The 17736-nt window shown below is 35.1% G+C and overlaps 9 protein-coding genes across 9 annotated transcripts; 4 read left to right on the top strand and 5 right to left on the bottom strand.

Moving 5' to 3' along the window:
- Positions 1 to 537: 537 nt before the first annotated feature.
- On the bottom strand, positions 538 to 1554 carry FG386_002289 (Brx1p nucleolar protein required for biogenesis of the 60S ribosomal subunit; the record flags this gene model as incomplete). Its single annotated transcript, XM_067341651.1, has 1 exon — positions 538 to 1554. The coding sequence occupies one exon, from the start codon at positions 1552 to 1554 to the stop codon at positions 538 to 540; it is 1017 nt and encodes a 338-aa protein (XP_067195852.1).
- A 724-nt stretch (positions 1555 to 2278) lies between these two features.
- Positions 2279 to 2806, top strand: FG386_002288 (uncharacterized protein; the record flags this gene model as incomplete). Its single annotated transcript, XM_067341650.1, has 2 exons — positions 2279 to 2399; positions 2517 to 2806. The coding sequence occupies 2 exons, from the start codon at positions 2279 to 2281 to the stop codon at positions 2804 to 2806; spliced, it is 411 nt and encodes a 136-aa protein (XP_067195851.1).
- Positions 2807 to 2940: 134 nt separating this feature from the next.
- On the top strand, positions 2941 to 3720 carry FG386_002287 (uncharacterized protein; the record flags this gene model as incomplete). Its single annotated transcript, XM_067341649.1, has 1 exon — positions 2941 to 3720. The coding sequence occupies one exon, from the start codon at positions 2941 to 2943 to the stop codon at positions 3718 to 3720; it is 780 nt and encodes a 259-aa protein (XP_067195850.1).
- Position 3721: 1 nt separating this feature from the next.
- FG386_002286 (uncharacterized protein) lies at positions 3722 to 4078 on the bottom strand (the record flags this gene model as incomplete). Its single annotated transcript, XM_067341648.1, has 1 exon — positions 3722 to 4078. The coding sequence occupies one exon, from the start codon at positions 4076 to 4078 to the stop codon at positions 3722 to 3724; it is 357 nt and encodes a 118-aa protein (XP_067195849.1).
- Positions 4079 to 4501: 423 nt separating this feature from the next.
- Positions 4502 to 5927, top strand: FG386_002285 (DNA primase small subunit; the record flags this gene model as incomplete). The annotated part of the gene is made up of 3 exons (XM_067341647.1): positions 4502 to 4559; positions 4617 to 4691; positions 4774 to 5927. 3 exons carry the CDS (start codon positions 4502 to 4504, stop codon positions 5925 to 5927), a joined length of 1287 nt encoding a protein of 428 aa, XP_067195848.1.
- Positions 5928 to 5942: 15 nt separating this feature from the next.
- On the bottom strand, positions 5943 to 9171 carry FG386_002284 (BMS1 like GTpase involved in ribosome biogenesis; the record flags this gene model as incomplete). The annotated part of the gene is made up of 2 exons (XM_067341646.1): positions 5943 to 8978; positions 9067 to 9171. 2 exons carry the CDS (start codon positions 9169 to 9171, stop codon positions 5943 to 5945), a joined length of 3141 nt encoding a protein of 1046 aa, XP_067195847.1.
- A 575-nt stretch (positions 9172 to 9746) lies between these two features.
- Positions 9747 to 12482, bottom strand: FG386_002283 (vacuolar proton translocating ATPase 116 kDa subunit a; the record flags this gene model as incomplete). The annotated part of the gene is made up of 1 exon (XM_067341645.1): positions 9747 to 12482. One exon carries the CDS (start codon positions 12480 to 12482, stop codon positions 9747 to 9749), a length of 2736 nt encoding a protein of 911 aa, XP_067195846.1.
- A 1119-nt stretch (positions 12483 to 13601) lies between these two features.
- FG386_002282 (uncharacterized protein) lies at positions 13602 to 14030 on the top strand (the record flags this gene model as incomplete). The annotated part of the gene is made up of 1 exon (XM_067341644.1): positions 13602 to 14030. One exon carries the CDS (start codon positions 13602 to 13604, stop codon positions 14028 to 14030), a length of 429 nt encoding a protein of 142 aa, XP_067195845.1.
- A 412-nt stretch (positions 14031 to 14442) lies between these two features.
- FG386_002281 (uncharacterized protein) lies at positions 14443 to 17094 on the bottom strand (the record flags this gene model as incomplete). The annotated part of the gene is made up of 1 exon (XM_067341643.1): positions 14443 to 17094. One exon carries the CDS (start codon positions 17092 to 17094, stop codon positions 14443 to 14445), a length of 2652 nt encoding a protein of 883 aa, XP_067195844.1.
- Between the last annotated feature and the right edge of the window lie 642 nt (positions 17095 to 17736).

Here is a 17736-nt window from a genome sequence, read left to right as displayed (position 1 = left end):
AAAATTACAACCAAGCAATGCAAGTGTAAGCCCCATTCTGTTGTACCTAACAAAAAGATACTAGTCGTAATTAGCTTAATGAACACAAACTCACGATGTCGTGAGACTGTCAGTGACCTTAATCCCCAGACCAGGAATGAAGAGAGAGATATTAAGAATAATAAAACTGACCTCACTCTCTTTCCAATCAACACTGTTCCAAAAATATGAAAACGTGTATCACAGGAAGTACTAGACGTACAATCCAAGGTAATAAGGTCGCTCCAAATTAATGTTTATCCTCTAGATAATGCGGAATTAACCATACATGGGGACTTTCCCTATAGTTTTTCATACAATTAGAAAGAACTCGAAACGAATTCCAAGTTAATTCAATCGTTTAGTTTGCTATATAACGACTCATTGCTTGCCTGGTATATCTATACATCAATGCATCCAAAACAAATAAGATATAGTACTAATGTATTTGATGACAGTACATTTGTAATAGTGACGTTTATGAATAAAATAGTATGCACAAAGTCGGATATAATATATCTATTCAAAATCCTCAACATTATCACTTCTTAAAATTTGCATCTTTTTCTCGTGAACCTTAAGGAGACTAGAATCAAGTTCCTCCTTATAGTCGCTTCTTTTTTGTCTGTTATTCAGTCTCTTGAGATACTCTGAGGAGTAACCTTTCTTAATAATGTTACGGAGTAAGGTAGGAGACTTATAATCCGGATTCCTATACAGTAATTTTCCGTTGAACGGCTTACTTAGTATCAAAATAGGCTCCAACACAAATCTAGGACCTATCTCAATCAAAATTTGTTTGTCTATATGATTGTGATTTTCTTCAGTGTCTGGAGCTATTTGGTAGTGTCTAAACCATATCTTTCCGTCTAGGTAGTTAAAACTCAGTACGTGATCGTGAAAAGGTTTGCTTTTAGGGTGATACCTAGGAGTACCGAATACCTGAGTAAATAAATCCTTAATTAGCTTCAAAGGAAGCTTCATATGCCTTTGTTCTTCAGTAAAATTGACATTATACAGATAGTTTACATCGTCAAATGCCGAGTCAAATGAAAGCAGTGGTCTGGAACCAAGCAAACAATTACCCGCAAGTTTAAGTTCACCTAGTGTATGTATATTTAATACCTGAAACTTAATACTTGGGCCACCTGGACACTTTGACACCCACATATATAGCTCCTCGTGTCTCCTAGCTTCGAATAGTAATATATTGTTGCATGATCTAAGCTCGCTTACTTCCGTTATTTCAGAAAAAGGCTGTTTCTTTTCCCACTTCACCTCCGATTTGTGATGTGGTAGTAACTTTTTTATATCTTCCATCAAATGACGGTGCCTAAAATTTATACCTCTTGTTGACAAGACCAGAACACGTTGCTTGTTCTTCCAACGCGATTCTTTATTTAGATAGTGAGCGTTCTTAAACAGATACGGATCATCATTTTTTACACTACTGTCCTCAACACCGTCATCTGGCCTATTATCATCCTTCACTACCTGGGACTGAACTACCTTGTTTGCTTTAATGTTACCTTTCATTCCTGTTTATTCACCTCCAAAGAGAAAACCGTAGTGTTCAGCTGTCTAAAAGTTCTGTTTGCTAGTTAAGTTTTAAACTATTTGGAAACTCTCAATTATTCAAGTTTACGTAAAGGCGAAACTAACTATCATATATTTATTCCTTTAAGTATCAAACATATGTTTTCACCTTTATTTTTGTAGTCTTGGTCGATATGCCATATTGTATCCACATATTACGTATCACGGTACGACTACCACATATATAAGCTAAATTACCTTTAGACAATAAACTCACTGTTCTCCTTTGATTTTACAATCTTGTCTTCAGAAATGTCAAGGATAAACGGCTACGGAAAATATGTAGCCTCGACACCCATTTTAGTATAAAACAACTTTACTTATATATCTTATTTATATTCAATATTATATAGTATTAGATATACCGCCTATTTGAGAGCGCCTAGGCGGTACTGTTTATGGCTTTTTGTTAATTAAAAATAAATCAGGTAAACACATGTAATGAAAGTGGTGGTGTTATTGGGTGTAATTTAGTTTATTTGAGAGATACACAGATATCTATTGTATAATAGAGCTTTATTTGTAACTCCCAATATTGAATTAGTATTTGTTTCTGTCACGTAGCAGTGTGCCATTTACGACAGTTCTTTTATTACAACTGAGGAAACAAAAATGGGTGAGTTTGGCAGAACATTAAATTATACACAGAACGAGGTATACTCCAATGAACTTATCAATTACTTGTCTTGATTCAGATGTCAGTGATAACCCATTCTTTCGCAAGAAACCAAGTACGAAGGTTCATCATCCTCCTGGAGGAACATCTTCAATTGGGTTTGGAATAGGTAAGTCTTAGATTTACATAGGTGCTTTATTGAGGCATTTGAAGTGTCTGCATATTGAGGATACATTTTTGTTCCTTTAACCTCCTGACTGTTTATTGTTGCACCCTTAAATTTTAGGCGATCATCTATGTGAATCTACGAATAAAAACAAAGAGACTTTATCTGCAAGTGATAATCACAACCATAATCGAAGGCCAGAAAGCAATGGGAACATACGTGGTGACTTGGATATGAGAACTAATGATGACAAGACTGACAACAATATTGAGAATAGAGAAAAAAATATACAGGTGAACGCACAGAGAGAGTATTTTGGAAGTGACTCTACAAACTTCAATAAGAGTCTCAAAACAAATGTTAAGGTTCATAATCCTCCAGGAGGCAAATCATCCTTTTCACTATACTAGGACGTGTTTAAAAATAAACAATTCCTGGAACAAGCGGGAGCGGCTTACAACATTTAAGTGGCTCTTTAACCCTTTCAAGGCCATAGACATTATTGTTTTAAATCCACCACTGCTATCGCAATAATGTCGTTTAAATGTTGAGCCTTGAAAGTGTGTTAGACTATGTACTAACGAGAGTGCTGAGGAGGTTTTCTCCGGAACACATAGCCATAATATTAGATGGAAATAGAAGGTATGCCAAACTCAAGGGAATAACGCAAATGGAGGGGCATATTGAAGGTGCGTTCATTATCAAAAGGATTATGCCAAAACTGATAGAGCTGAACATAAAATACGTTTCTATGTTTGTTTTCTCAATAGAAAACTTTTCAAGAACGGAAAGTAGCGTGGAGGAAACGCTCTCTATAATTAGAGACTACTTAGTTAAAGAAAAGAAATGGTTGAGTGAGATTGATTCAAGAGTTCTTGTTTCTGGGAAATTGGAGATGCTTCCAGTGGACTTGCGTAGATTACTTAAGGAACTTGAAAGTGATACGAAAAATAACAGAGGGATAGTCTTCAACGTATGTTGTGCTTACTCGTTTACTGCTGAATTGGAATATTCGATGAATAAGTACTTGTGCGACTATAAATCTAAAAGTTGTACGACAGAAGACAACCAGAATAGCAAAAACAACTACGATCCGGCAAAAAGCAAGTTGGAAGATGAAATATATAAAAATTACCTATATAACCCTGAAGTACCTTTTCCTGAAATACTAATCAGAACGTCAGGTGAGACACGTTTGTCTGATTATTTAATATATCAGGTTTGCCACAATACAAGAATATATTTTGTGAAGATATTATGGCCACAAATAAATAACCTAACAATCTTATTCGTGATTCTACACTATGTATTATTTTACTCGTAATTTATAAAGACTTGATCTCACTTATATCGTTTATTAATTTATTTTCCCTGTTGATTAGATCCTCTCTCTCCAACATGTAAAATCTCTTCTCTATCTTCTCTATTGTCTCTCTCTTTCTTCTTATTATCGAGGCGTTCTCCTCTATGGCCTCCAATATGTCTTTGTCGTATTTGTACTCCTCCATGGTTTTGTTCGACTCTATTAATTTGCACGTAAAGTCAATGAGCTCGTCGTATATCTCCTTAAGCGTGTTGACGTTGTAAATCTCGTCTATTTTGCTCGTTTTATTTACGGCATAATCTTTAAAATTAACTCTTTCTCCAACCCTTGATCTCTCTGACGCAAATATCTCTACCATCTTTCTCTTGTGTTATTCAATTGATGATCAAAATAGAAAGATGTCACACAAATAAGTGTAGAAGACAATTTGAAAATTAACAAGCAACGGTATATCTGCAATGACAATAGTACAAATAAACGCTGTCTACTCTAATTTTGTATCTGTTATAATTCATTGCCTTTATTCGATACCCTAGTTTTTTATTTTATAATTTATAAACATGGCGCCAACGCCTACAATTAACACACAAATAAAAGTGAGGTACAAACAGTGGAGAATAAAATCTGTATGAAATAGCAAATTAAACGAATTGCTGCCGTTTTTGTTCGTTTTTGATTACGACTCCATTACGCTATTCCTGTATCTGTAACAAGGAGTGAACGCAGAGCTTGTGTAAAAAAAGAGAACAAGTTTTTATGGGAATCAAATTAAAGAGGTAAAATGGACTTGCTTGAAGACGATACCATTATTGACAAGAACGACTTGAAGTTTTTTTACAGTAAGTTTAGTGGAACCACCTTTGTTCAGTGAGAGACTAATAATATTTTTTTCAAAGGCAAAATATATCCATTTAATGCAATGGGTAAATGGCTATCTTATAATCACACTCAAGGCAATGATAACAATGCAGGTAAGTTAAGGTGGAGGCAATTAAACGGCATTAAGAGTAACTTAACCCTCTGATAAACTTGAATTGTTGAAAATTAAATCAGAATGCTCTACTAGAGTGAATCTAATTCCAAATAGAGAATTTTCAATGACATTGAAATCTGACGTGAGTGATGATGAAATATATTTGAGATGGCAAAGCTTTAAGGCAATAGAACAACTAAAGCAAGAATTGATCAGTAAAACGCCACACAAGTTTGATATCGGAGCTATATACAACATTCCAATTTCTGAAAAAGAAATATCTCCTATAGGATTTAAACAGGTACAGAGGGAGTTAGTATTTGATATTGATATGAATGACTATGACGATATAAGGACGTGCTGTAAAGAGAAAACTGTGTGCGAGAAATGCTGGCTTTATATAATTGTTGCAATACGTTTAATAGATGCATCTTTAAGGGAGGATTTTGGTTTTTCCCACATTTTGTGGATTTACTCGGGAAGAAGAGGTGTACATTGTTGGGTATGCGACACAAAGGCAAGATTACTTCCTTCAGACGCAAGGAGCGCGATAGTTGATTACTTAACATTGGTAACAGGTAATGAGAATAGGAAGAAGAAAGTGAATTTGAAAACTAACAATTCAAATAAAAACCTCCACCCTTTTATTGATCGTTCATATAAAATATGTATGGAGTACTTTGACGAAATAATTGAAAAACAAGAATTGTTTGACAGCAATAACAAGGAACAGCTTGATAAGGTACTTAATCATTTGTCTGATGATCGCAAAATTCACGATACATTATTGAATTGGATAGATCAAACACGAGATTTTACCTCTATTGAATTTTGGAATTTTATTTATAACCTGCTGAACGAAAACAGCAATTTAACTGCTTTGAAAGAGATAGTTTTTGCTTTCAGTTATCCGAGATTAGATATTAATGTAAGCAAAGATCTAGGACACTTACTAAAAGCTCCTTTTTGCATTCATCATTCAACCGGCAGGTTATGCATTCCCATTGACATTTTAAATATTTCAAAATTTAATCCAAAAAAAGTTCCAACATTAACTAAAATAAGAAAAGAATACGACAATAGTGAAAATATAAACAACGTTAGCAACAATAACTACGTTCCATCTATTATTAAAGAATACATCAATTATATGGACAATTTCGTCGACAATCTCTTGAGCGACGTTAAAAAAGAACAGGATGAGTACAATACAATGCTACAACTAGTCAAGTAACGTTAACTGCAGTTGTTACTCGTTCATCATTAATCTTCTTCTTTGTTTATCTAATTTAGCTCCTTTAAGTGCGTACCTTCTCTTCTTCCTTTCCTCCTTTTTGGCTTCTCTTAATTGTTCTATTGGTTTTCTTCTTCTCATCTTGACGTCCTTGCTTATCCTTTTCTTCTCAACGCGCTGAGCGTTTCTCTCCTTTTGTATGGTAGAAAGCCTTTGGAATAAATTGGCAACTCTTTTGTCAAATGAACTCCTAATAACGGCTACCTCGTTGTTGTTTTTGATCTTTTTGGAATCGTTTTTCGTCTTAGAAGCAAATGGCAAGTCCTTTTCTAAACTAGCAGGAATCGGAACGCTGTTGAATCTTTTCTTGATAGGTCTGTCTTGTTTTTCCACATATATAGAATCAGACTTTATCGGTATTGGCAAGCCGTTTTCTCTACGAAGTTCAGCTTGAGTTTTAAGTCTTCTCCATGTAGGCAAATCAACCACTGGATTATAAAATTCTCTTGGCGAAATTGAAATCCAAGTTTTGCAAAATACTATATCTGACAAAAGTATTTTATCCTCGAATGTTGCTCTAAATAAACCGTTAGTATCTATTGCCTTTTTAATTTGGCCTCTAATCCCACTGACTGTTTGAATTTTTGCACCTATAAACTTGGATACTTCTAAATCACTATTAAACATTTTTTGTATGAATGCTGTATTTTTGTATATTTTCTTCGGTTCACCCACTAACTTAAGTTTTTTCACTATATTGCTCTTAGCCTGCATTTCTACAGACACTCCTGTAGCTGCAATTCTAAAATTATTCGTTCTCTCCGAACTTCTAATCGCCAATATACCAAAGTTACAGGGAATAATTGGACCGTATGTTGTACAATAACAATGCATATGCTCTGGTGTATATTTTAGCATCCTATATCTCGTTTCGTTTCTGTCTTCTATTGAATAAACTGGCAGTGATTGGAATCTCCTCCAACCTATGCTGAATGTTAGCACGTCATCAGACTTTAAAATCTTGGGATACCAACGATGTTTCTTTATTCTTATGTTTATGTTTCCAAATGTGGACTCTCCCGGCAACAATGTACCCAATATTGTTATTCCCTTTTGAGATTTTATCCATTCCTTGTCTATCTTATCCACTCTTATTCTTACGTATTTTCCTATCTTAAATACCTTTTCCTTATGATGGTTTTCACCAAGCGAAATACTTGTTTCCTCTTCTTTTTCCTCGTTTTGATTGTCATCGTTTTCACCTTCCTCATAGTTTTCAGTATTCCCGTTCTCTTGAGCGTCTTCATCCTCTTCATCGCTGTTGTCTATTCCACCTGTAATAAACTTTCTTAACCTCAAATCGCTAAATCTGTCCGCGGTCCAGTACATTTGTAGCTCTTTGATATTCCTTGGTTTTGAAGGATACATATAAACATCGTCTATGCGATAAGAGTCAAGAACATCATCAGTACAGTCAGTGCTGCATTCATCTTGGTTGGATTCATCCTCAAATAGATCTTTTTTTGTATTGTCTGGGTTGTTCCTGAGGTGACTCAACATTTTGTTAAATTCATTTGTCAACCCTTTATTCTCACCGTATATGAGGTCCTTCAATGAACAGTTCACATCACTGCTAAACAATAAATTGTCACTATTTTTTGTTTTTAGACTAGAATAATATTCTTCTACATTTTCCTCATTGTCGATTGGTACACTGTTGTTGTTACTGTCATTTCCAGCACTCATATCGTCACTGACGTTTTCTAAATCATAGTCAGAAGAAGAAAGTAATCTAAGAGATAAATTGCTTACTTTTTTATTTAGTATCGACTGTGATTTTTGCAATTTTCTCACGTATCTAACTGCTTCTGGAACACTTTCTTCGTCTTCCTCCTCATCCCCATCATATTCGTCATTCTCGCTATTTTCAAAGTCAGAAACAGAATATGAGTCATTTACAGCTTCTTCTAAACTTGAAATATGGCCAGACTCGTCGACAACCTCGTTTTCCTTTTGGTCAGAATCATCTTCATTTTCATCATTAAATAGTGCCTTTCTTCTTGTAAAATTAATGGTATTGTTAGGTATGTGAATATACATCGAATTTGAGTCAATTTGAACATTCCCAACGTCACAGTAAGGGGCGTATATGTTCCTTTCTTTACTTTTTAAAACTCTCAATCCTGCATTTGTCCCTTTCTTCTTAATTCTGGTCTCAGGAAGGGGACATGGATCATTAAATTCATCAATATCATTTACAATGTAATCACCCAAACCAGGAATGTGTATATTTTGGTTTTTTCTCATTATTCCTCCCTTTACAAATCCATAAAAGTAGACACTTGTTTCGCCATCGCAATTACTATCATTGTCATTTAATTCTTCAGTTCTGAGTGAAACAATGTAAGGATGAGAGCTTCTCCAGGATAAATTCTCAAATTTTTGGACTGCAATAAACCTTGACAAATTACGTATTTCAGTTTTATTGTAAAATCCATTGTTTATACCACTCAAGTAAAATAATTTTGCACCGTTGTATATTTCTGTCCAAAATCTATTTTTCATTCTCTTTTTTGTCTTTCTTAGTGTTTTATTGTCCTCAATCTTATCCAAATGAGTCAAAACTCCAAGCACCCTTGGAAAACCGTGTACTTGCAGTATGTTCAAAAATTCAAATGTTTCCATCTCAAATGAAAAACTCGCATCTATGAGCAATAGAACCAAATCTGCCACTTTTGCTACGTCTATCATTCCGTGCATATCGTTTGGACATTCAATGAACGTAAGTCTTCGATTCTTTGATGACACTAGTGTTATTGTGCCCTCTACTTGACTAAGTGTATATTTTGTATAGTTTTTGACCAATGAGCGTATTAATGTTGTTTTACCTACTCCGGGTGGACCTTGAATTGCTACAATATAAGGTGGTGTCAGATCATCCTCAACATTACTTTTATCTATTCCAGGTGCTTTTTCACGCTTAGAAGCTATGTCTAAAGTTCTTTGTACTCTTCTTTGAACGCTCTTTACTCCTCCAGAAAATGTGAAAGCCTATTTAGTTGAAAAAGGAAATGACATTTGTTAGTCAGTAAATCCATTTACTTGCAATGCTTGTCGCGTTTACACACGTTAAACTTACCTTTGGGTTATGCCTCTCGTTTTTTTCCTTTTTTAGCTTCTTTTTCAGCACTTTCCTTTTAGACAAGTGAGAACGATGCGACTTCTTTCTATCTACTTCCTCCATTGTCCAGTTTCTCACTTCTCACAGTAAAATAACATCAATTCCTCACCTACTCTGTGCTAGCCTATTTCGTTTGTTCTTTTTAAATTAAAACGTTATTTACTTATTGTCAAGAAAAAACTGAAATATCGCTATTTTCTGGCTTTGCCGCTTTACGCTCCTGCGAGGGTAGTCGCTTGCCGCCACTAATCTTCTTCGCACGCAGCCCTATGACTCACCACTTGCAAACATCGGTACTTGGAAATTATTTGTCATTGCATGTGGACGCATGTTTAACGGATAATAAAACAAAGTTTGAGTTCAAGTTTTTAGTAACAACCAACAATAATGACTATAAATCTACAAAAAGAAAAGAGCGATTCTAAATGTATAAATGCAAATATTAGTACTGTTGAATGAATGTCTATTCATTTTACACATAGACAACAGTTTAAGTAATATTTAAAAAATGTGGAAGAAGATGAGTCGTTCTTTTCTTGTTCTCCCACAGGATAAGTTCTATGAAAAATAAATATAAAAAATACCATTATTGGTAGTGCGCTTTTTTCCTTTCTTACCTCAACATTTTACTTAATTCATCAAGAAGAGTTCAACATTTCTTCAGTTTCAAGAATAATTCTCAAGTGGTTTAATGGAGCGAATAAAATCCCGTCACCTTTGTAGAATTTGTTTTGGAACTCCACCCACTGTAGACGTAGTCCATGAAGGAAACATTCCAGTGAGTCCATAACGATCATAATAAAGGAAGTGAAGGCGAAAAACAGGAAAAATAAGTTGAACAATTGGACTGTTTTGAGAACGAGTGACTTCGATGCGAGGGCCTTTAAAATAGTAAATTGTAGGGCAACCAGTGCGAGCATATTATGTGCAAGCGAAAGAGCCCACAGACGTAAATAAGATGCAGTGTTCGAGATTGAGCCAATAAGGAATTCAACCGTTTCAATTAATTGATGTATAAATATTTCAGTTGGATCAGAGTGTCCACCGCCACCAGAAGATTTGTGTTCGTTTGTAATTAGTTGGTTACCTTCTTCAGAGAGTATGTTGTTTGACTTGTTAAATTTATTGGAAGAGAAGTCGTTTGATATTGAGAACTTGCTTGAGACTGAAGAATAAGAGGACATCTGTCTGTGACTTTTTTCATTCTCCTCCATATGACTTCTTTCCTTTCTACTTTTATAAATAAGGTATAGGGGTTTTGGGAAGAACATCCACGGCACCGAAATAACCAATGCAATTGTAATGTACTTTTGAACCTGTGGTTGGGAAAAGTAAAACCTTTCACCCAATGGAATATCCGCACCGAACAGCGAACTTTGAAGACCAATCAATGCATTTAATATTGATGGTTTGTTGTATCCACTGACAGGAGTTAACCATTTGAAAAATATGAGAAAATTGAGATAGCCAATGAAACCAACCATGAATATTAACTGTGGAACAAACTCAAAGAAGAAGTCGATGTAGTTCTTAAAGTAAAGATTATTGAATCCCTTTAACAAGACACCAAGTGTCATTTGAAGGAATGCAATAATTACTGAGAACTTCATCTTAAAGCTATTTAAAAACGACATTTCATTAACGGCACCCTTCCATACTGGGTCGAATCCAAATGGATACGGAAAGGAAACAGAAGTTGAATTATTATTTGGAAGGTAAACATGACTTCCATCAGCGAGTTTTTCATCAGAAAGAAGATATCTAGATCCAAATAAATCCAACCCAGCGGCAAAAAAGTCATTGTACAACAAACCACAATAAGTGGCGAAGAACCCCATCATTGTAATCATATAACGTCCTGACATAAGTATTTTAACGTTCTCGTCGCTCACGGTTTTGCTTAGTTTCTCATGATAAAACACCAATAACAAGCCAATAATAAATACGATAGAACCATGTCCTATATCACCATACATAATTCCAAATAAGAACGGAAATGAGACAAGCGTGAACAGTGCAGGATTTATTTCTTGATATCTTGGAACACCATATGAATTAACAAAGTCCTGGAATGCTGCCGTAAAACCATTAGTTTTTATATATGTCGGCGGTGTATTTGAGATATTTGCCTCATCATCGTGAGAACTATCTTCATGAATGTGTATACCCGCACCACTGCCACTCGATGTATTTGTTAATAAGAATGCTCCTACATGCTGTGTGCTACTTTCAGCTATTAGTATTTTCCTGATTTTGTCTTCCTCATCCAGTGGATACCAGCAGTCTGCTCTAAGAGTAATATCAGAACCTTCAAACAAATTCAAAGTCGCATAAATTGATTTTTCTTTAATGCAAAATAACCTCCATTCCTCAATGAGTGAATTGCCATTATTTGAATTTACTGGTTGTATCAAAGTATCTATTTCCAATGTAATATACTGCTCATATGCCTGCAGTGCTTTCTCCTTGTCTTGTATGAGTGCATTTAATTCATCAATCCTTTGTATGGCGTTCTCGTAGCTAGATGGCCATGGGTAAATAGACACGCTGAATGCATCGCATATTCTGCTTATTTTATCATATACTGCAGAAGTAGTTGCGCCTTGAAAATAGATAACAAATACTACTTTCTGAACTCCCTTGCTTGTTTTCGGGTCAGTTATATCTTCAAATATTGGTTGAAAGTGTGTAAATGTATTGCCTCTCGTCGCCCTAAACAATGCTCTGGCAAATTTTTCCTGGTCCTCGTGTCTAACTACACCAGCTATACTACTGAACATCATTTCTCCAAAGCCAGAGATGTTGTTCATTCTATCTGTCAGTCTTTGATTTACAAGTGGGGAAGAAGGTAGATTACCACCTAAAAAACCACTCTCACCTCTTTCAACAGCATTTGTCAAATAAAAGTCTTCATTAGAGGACCTCATATTGCCACTATTATACATTGATATAGGTGCAAATGAAAGACTTGCTGCTTTAGCCACTGCACATTCCTCTATAGCAGAACACTTTTGTTGCATCAAATCCATATTATTGTCTCGAAAGCTAATAAATTGTGCGTACAAATTCTGCAAAGACTCCTCTACCTTGTCTAATTGATATAAATGATCGTGATCCAGAAAACTCTCGTAGTTTCCTTTGATCACTTTAACATCGGGTAATTTCTCTATTTCCGTATATAATACACGCAGTATTCTCTCCATTTCATCTATTCTTTGAATATACTTCTTATATTGACGATTCATTGTAATTGAGTTCATATCCACAAATTGAAGATTAACCTCTCTTCCTAGTATGTCAATGTAGTCTCTCGCCTTGTCATTAGGGAGAACTAAAGTCCCATGGGACATTGATTCAGACCTCAGAATACCCATTTTCTAAATAGTAAAATCAACTTCCTTCTCCTTCTGACAGTCTCTATTTAGTTACAAAATTCTCGCGTAGATATAGTCACTTATTTTATTGATGTTCCGTGCTGCCTTCACCACTTTATTCCAATAAACCTCCGCATTAATTTGAAACTATATCGTATTCCTATATAACAATGTACTAACACTTGACTCTTCAAGACTTATCAAGAAATATTTCTCCTAATCACCACTTTGGAACCAGACGTATTTATGCCCTAATATTGTTAGTTCGTATTATACTGTTCCCTTGTCGTATGCTTTTGAACTTTTTTTCGTTTTTTCCCTCTAAACAATTTGTGTATTTTTGCCTTACCTTGAATTATATTTGTTTTTTCCTAAATATTATTCATACTTTACCTATTTTAATTTTTATTTTATTACCACAATTTTTCTATATTATAACATATTTTCCCGGCTCCCGCCATTAATAGTAGGCGGGAGTCCGTATACAAGATTTTAGTGGCGCAGTATAAGACAGTGGCGCCGTTAAGTATAAGATCTAAAGTGTTAAGTAAGAGACAAAATTTAAGAAAAAATATCCAATAAGTAAAAGTAACTATATAAGTATGTAGCGGGTTCCCTTGTGCGACTTGTTTGCATATTTCCATCTATTTCGCTCCTTTGTTTTGAAAAGCGAGTCTTACTTGTTCAAAGCGATGTGGTGGCTGCAGTGCAGAGGGTGTTGGTGGTTTGGGAATCCGCAAGAGAAAAGATGTGTGACTAGGTGTAATATTTAGATAAGTCAATTTGTGCGCATTTTAGCAAAACTCGTCCCTGCACGGTTCAGTCTCAGTTTGGGTTGTTCTCCCTTCGCACTGATGGTGTGTGCTGGTTTCTTAAAAATACTCATTTCTGTTTTTTCAATGTTTGCGTCAAATTTGTGATCCTTAAACATTACGAATAGCAGGCTAAATGCGGGTTAATATTTTAGTTAAAAAATAAAATGCAATAAATGAACAGTTTTAGGTAGGGAGTCTAGCGAATAATACGTTAACTAATAGGTTGTTGTGAATCCTGTATATTTCGCTGAATAAAGAGATAGAGCTGTTTTTATCTAAGTAATAAGGCTATTCTGTCGTTTAAATGACAATAACAAGCAGGATAAGGGAGTTGTTGGTGAGGTCGGGACTATTTGAGAACACGCTCAAGTTATCAATAACAACATTTTTGCTGGTACTGACCGTTGGAGTTTGCTATTATTTATACTTACGCAAGAGAAACAGAGATATTAAGCGTGCAAACGATATTAGAATGAGAAAAATAAGGGAAAAACAAATGAGTGAATGGGAACAAGAAAGAAGCGAGCGCCTTTTAAATTCTGACTCTAGGGAAAAGGAATACAATTATGACAGTGATGAAGAAGATGGTGATAAAGACAAGGAGAGAAAGCACAAATCGAGTAGCTTCGGCAGATCCAACAACTACAGTCATTTGAATCCACATTTCAGTTACATTTCAACCTATAAACCGTCTGTCTCGAAGAGATACCCGTGCAAAAAATGTTGTGGCTAGTGATTCATAAAAAATGTCAAGTGGACCTCTAAATTTGTATAAATATGTTAAAACAGATGACAAGAATACTTACAATTGCAGTAGATTGACGAGTAAATTGAAAATAATGATTACATTTATAGATGTTTTTCCTCTACCTAGTTAAACGTGCATTAAAAATGTAGGTTTCATTTAAACTATTTTGCTGATGGTAATAAACAGAGGTAAGACTTAATATATACAACTGCAAAGTATTTGGCTAAATCTATACTTTAGCCCAAGTATTAGGTACATTAATAATGATGATAAGTAAAAGCACCATGTTAGCATTAAGGTCAGATTTTTTGTACCAATCATTTAAGATACGAAAACACCTAATTCAAAATAGCATGTTTATGTTTTATTTTGCTCCTTTTTCCTGGTAAAGAGTTTTCTAGTTATATTTGAATCTTTGATTAGCCTTGCTGCCGATTAAGCCGTTTAGCATAGTGCCACAACCGTCAACGTTGTAAATGTTTGGTTGAGTAAAATAAGAATTTAATGGATAAACTGAGTAATAACTTGGCGAGTAAGACGTGGTTAAAGACGACGCTATTGATGTAGGTATAGATGTAGATATTGGGTAAAAACCAAATCCGTTGTTATTAAAATTTGAATTCAAATTCTGACTAATATTGCCATTGTTCAGAGAATTAACTAGGTGACTGTAATTAGGAATATAGCAATACTGGGGAGTAAGGTTGATACCTTGATTTAAATATTGAAACCCAACATTTACGAGTGAATTGTTATTTAATATGTGATTCAGACAAATATTTAATGGAAACTTGTTTGGTATATTTGCAGGAGTAAAGTAGCATTTATTGCAGCTTGTTACATTATCAATTGAATTGCTGGAGGGATTTTTTGAATCGCCTACATAATCATTCCCAATAGAGTTTGAAGGATTAAACCCTGCATTTAGAGTAGTTTTGCAAGAATCTTTGTAATTACCTTGAGTATAATTTAAACTATCTTTCTCATTTTTTATGTTTCTATATACAATGCTAGATTTTGGGTTATTAGTGTCTTCATAAATGGCATTCTGATTCGACTTTATGCTTTGTTCATATAATGAGACTATAGAACTTGGAAGTGGCTGAAACAGTGAATAGTAATTCAACATAGAAGGCTGTTTTGGAGAATTACCACCTTTAGAATCGCTGTTATGCAAACCTGAATTGGAGTTAAATCTTAAAGAAGAGGTTGATAATACAGAATCCGCTGACAGTGTTATATTTGATGAAATAGAAGAGGTTGAAACGTTGAAAGGTCTGCTTTTTTCATTATTAATCTCTTTGCCGTAAATTTTGCCATTACCATCAAGGTTAACATTATCCGGAACTCCCACTCTTTTTTTCTTTAAGGGTGGCTCTTTGTATTCTGAAGTTTCAAATTTGTTGTATTTTGCTGAGTTTCTGTCATTTTTCTCAGTTTTTTCAAATTCACCAAAATCCAAATTGTCAAAGTTATCATACTTGTATTTCTGCATATTCTTTTCGTGATCACCATTTTTGTCTCTATAATCCTCGTGACCGCAGTCACTGTAGTTGTCTCCAACTAAATTGTGATAGTCATCATCGCAGTCACCAAAATCTTCATCTTTATAGTCCTCGTTGTCGTCTTCTCTACAGTGCTCGTCTTCTTTGTCGGTACCCATTTTTCCCTCACTGTTTGAATCTTCTTCCAAATCAAAAGTGGAGCCTTTTGTTCTTTTTTCCGCTGAAGTCACGACATCTGTGACATTATTTTTTTCAAGTTTAGATGGATTTTCCATAATCAATTCTTTGTCCGATAGTTTTCCAATAATGTAGGTACCGTAATGATTTTCCTGGTTTTGGTATTTTTTCTTGCTTGAATCACGTCTTTTCATCATTTTTCTGATCTTGAGCAAATTGTCGTGGTTATTCTGATCCTGTTGTTTTTCGCTCTTTTTAACTCCTTCAGAAGACGTTAGTTTATCAAAAATAGTATTTATTATCTTACAGCTGCTATTATTAATAATATCCAAGTCGTTCTCGTGTGAAGTTAAATCGGTTGTCTCGAGATCTGGATTTGAGTTTACTCTTGAATTCTGAAAAACGCCAATGTTTTTAGTAGTTTCATCACAAGGAACGCAACTACCGTCATTTGTCGCAGTATCGCTCTCTTTATTAATCTCAAAGTTTTCTGTTAGCTTGATTGTTTGAATCAAGTTTTTGCATTCGGAAATATTTCTCACAACGATCTTATCAGTTTCTTTGTCACCCCCATTTGTAGAGGCGTCGCATTTTTCAAGTGCACTTTTGCACTCTACAGTTTCTGATTTTTCACTTACACAGTTTAGTGCAGACTTTACAATCTCTGTATTGCTTTCCTTTTCAAAGTAATATTTCTGTTCATGCAAAGCTTTATTTATAATTTCGTCCAGCTCAGATTGCTTATAGTCGCAGGTTACTATCAAACTGTTTACAAATTCGGAATTCTTACTATTAGCCTGCAAATCTCTAAAGTATCTACCAACAGAGTCCCTGAAATGTCTTATTCTAGTATCTACAAATGTAGTCACGTGATCTCTGTAAAGTAATCTCATTTTAGGCTGTTTTGGCCAAATACTGTTCACCAGGTACTCCCGTAATCCGTCTCTAGCTTCTTGATGAACATACCACGTATCATGTTTAAGCACAAGCAAAAATACTATTTTGTTCACCAACGAGGTAAGCAAACTAGATATTCTTTTCTTGAATGACCTTTGCAAAAGATCTCCCGGAAACATTGAGTCCAGATCCATGTCCTCTGGATAATACTTCCTAAACAGGTCTATCTCGTCCTTTTCTATCTTGCTCATAGGTATTGTGACTATACTCTCTGAGTCAAACGTATCTATCCACCTTCTGTGCTTCGGGACAGGTTCAGGTAAATACAACTTAAGCTCTCTTTGATAAAGCGAACACTTGAACGTAAACATCTCTGTCGCCCTCCTCATCTTATACGACACAAAAGCACATAACTCCTCTCTAGATTTAAATGCTGATCTCGGTGGCACCAATATTGTATTACCAACCATTTTCCTATCTTTCCCCTATTCGTTATTACATATACACAGACTAAAACTACTGTATGAGACCAGGCAGAGAAACGCCAAGGAAACCCCTGTTGAAGGTTATTCTATAGAATTACGTCTGATCTCCAAATTAATATCCCTTACAATATTAATTCCCAAAATAACTATTTTTCTAAAAATCAAATGCAATTTGTGGTTACCTTCAAAAAAAACTTCTTAACATATTTATCTATCCCTCTTTTGCTCTTTATCGTCGCAAATAATCGTAATATCGATTTCATTTCATGTTGTTACGCATATGCCTTTTAAAATGCACCTTATATCTTGTCGAGCGATGACTCGAGACGAGACGTGTATGCCATAAAAAATAGTATTGATATTTATAGGGATGGAGTTAATGAAGGAAGGGAGGTTGGGCTTCAGAGCGTAATACCGATTACCGGAGTGCGTATCTCTTCGTCTTCCGTTAAATTCGATACCAACTGCGAGTTCGTGGGAATTTTAACTTAATCTGATTCTTTGCATCATGACTCGAACTAAATATTATTTTAATGTCTCGGTTGTTGGCGCCTGCCCCACATGCACCAGTAGAGGGCACAGAGAAGGTGGGGAGGCCACAAAAGTGCAAGGGTGCAAGGCATGTAG

The sequence above is a fragment of the Cryptosporidium ryanae genome (genome assembly GCF_009792415.1).
Source record: "Cryptosporidium ryanae isolate 45019 chromosome Unknown contig_40, whole genome shotgun sequence".
In the NCBI taxonomy this organism is placed as follows: Eukaryota; Apicomplexa; class Conoidasida; order Eucoccidiorida; family Cryptosporidiidae; genus Cryptosporidium; species Cryptosporidium ryanae.
The sequence above is the reverse complement of the archived record's forward strand: the minus strand, read 5'-3'. Positions and strand labels throughout refer to the sequence as shown.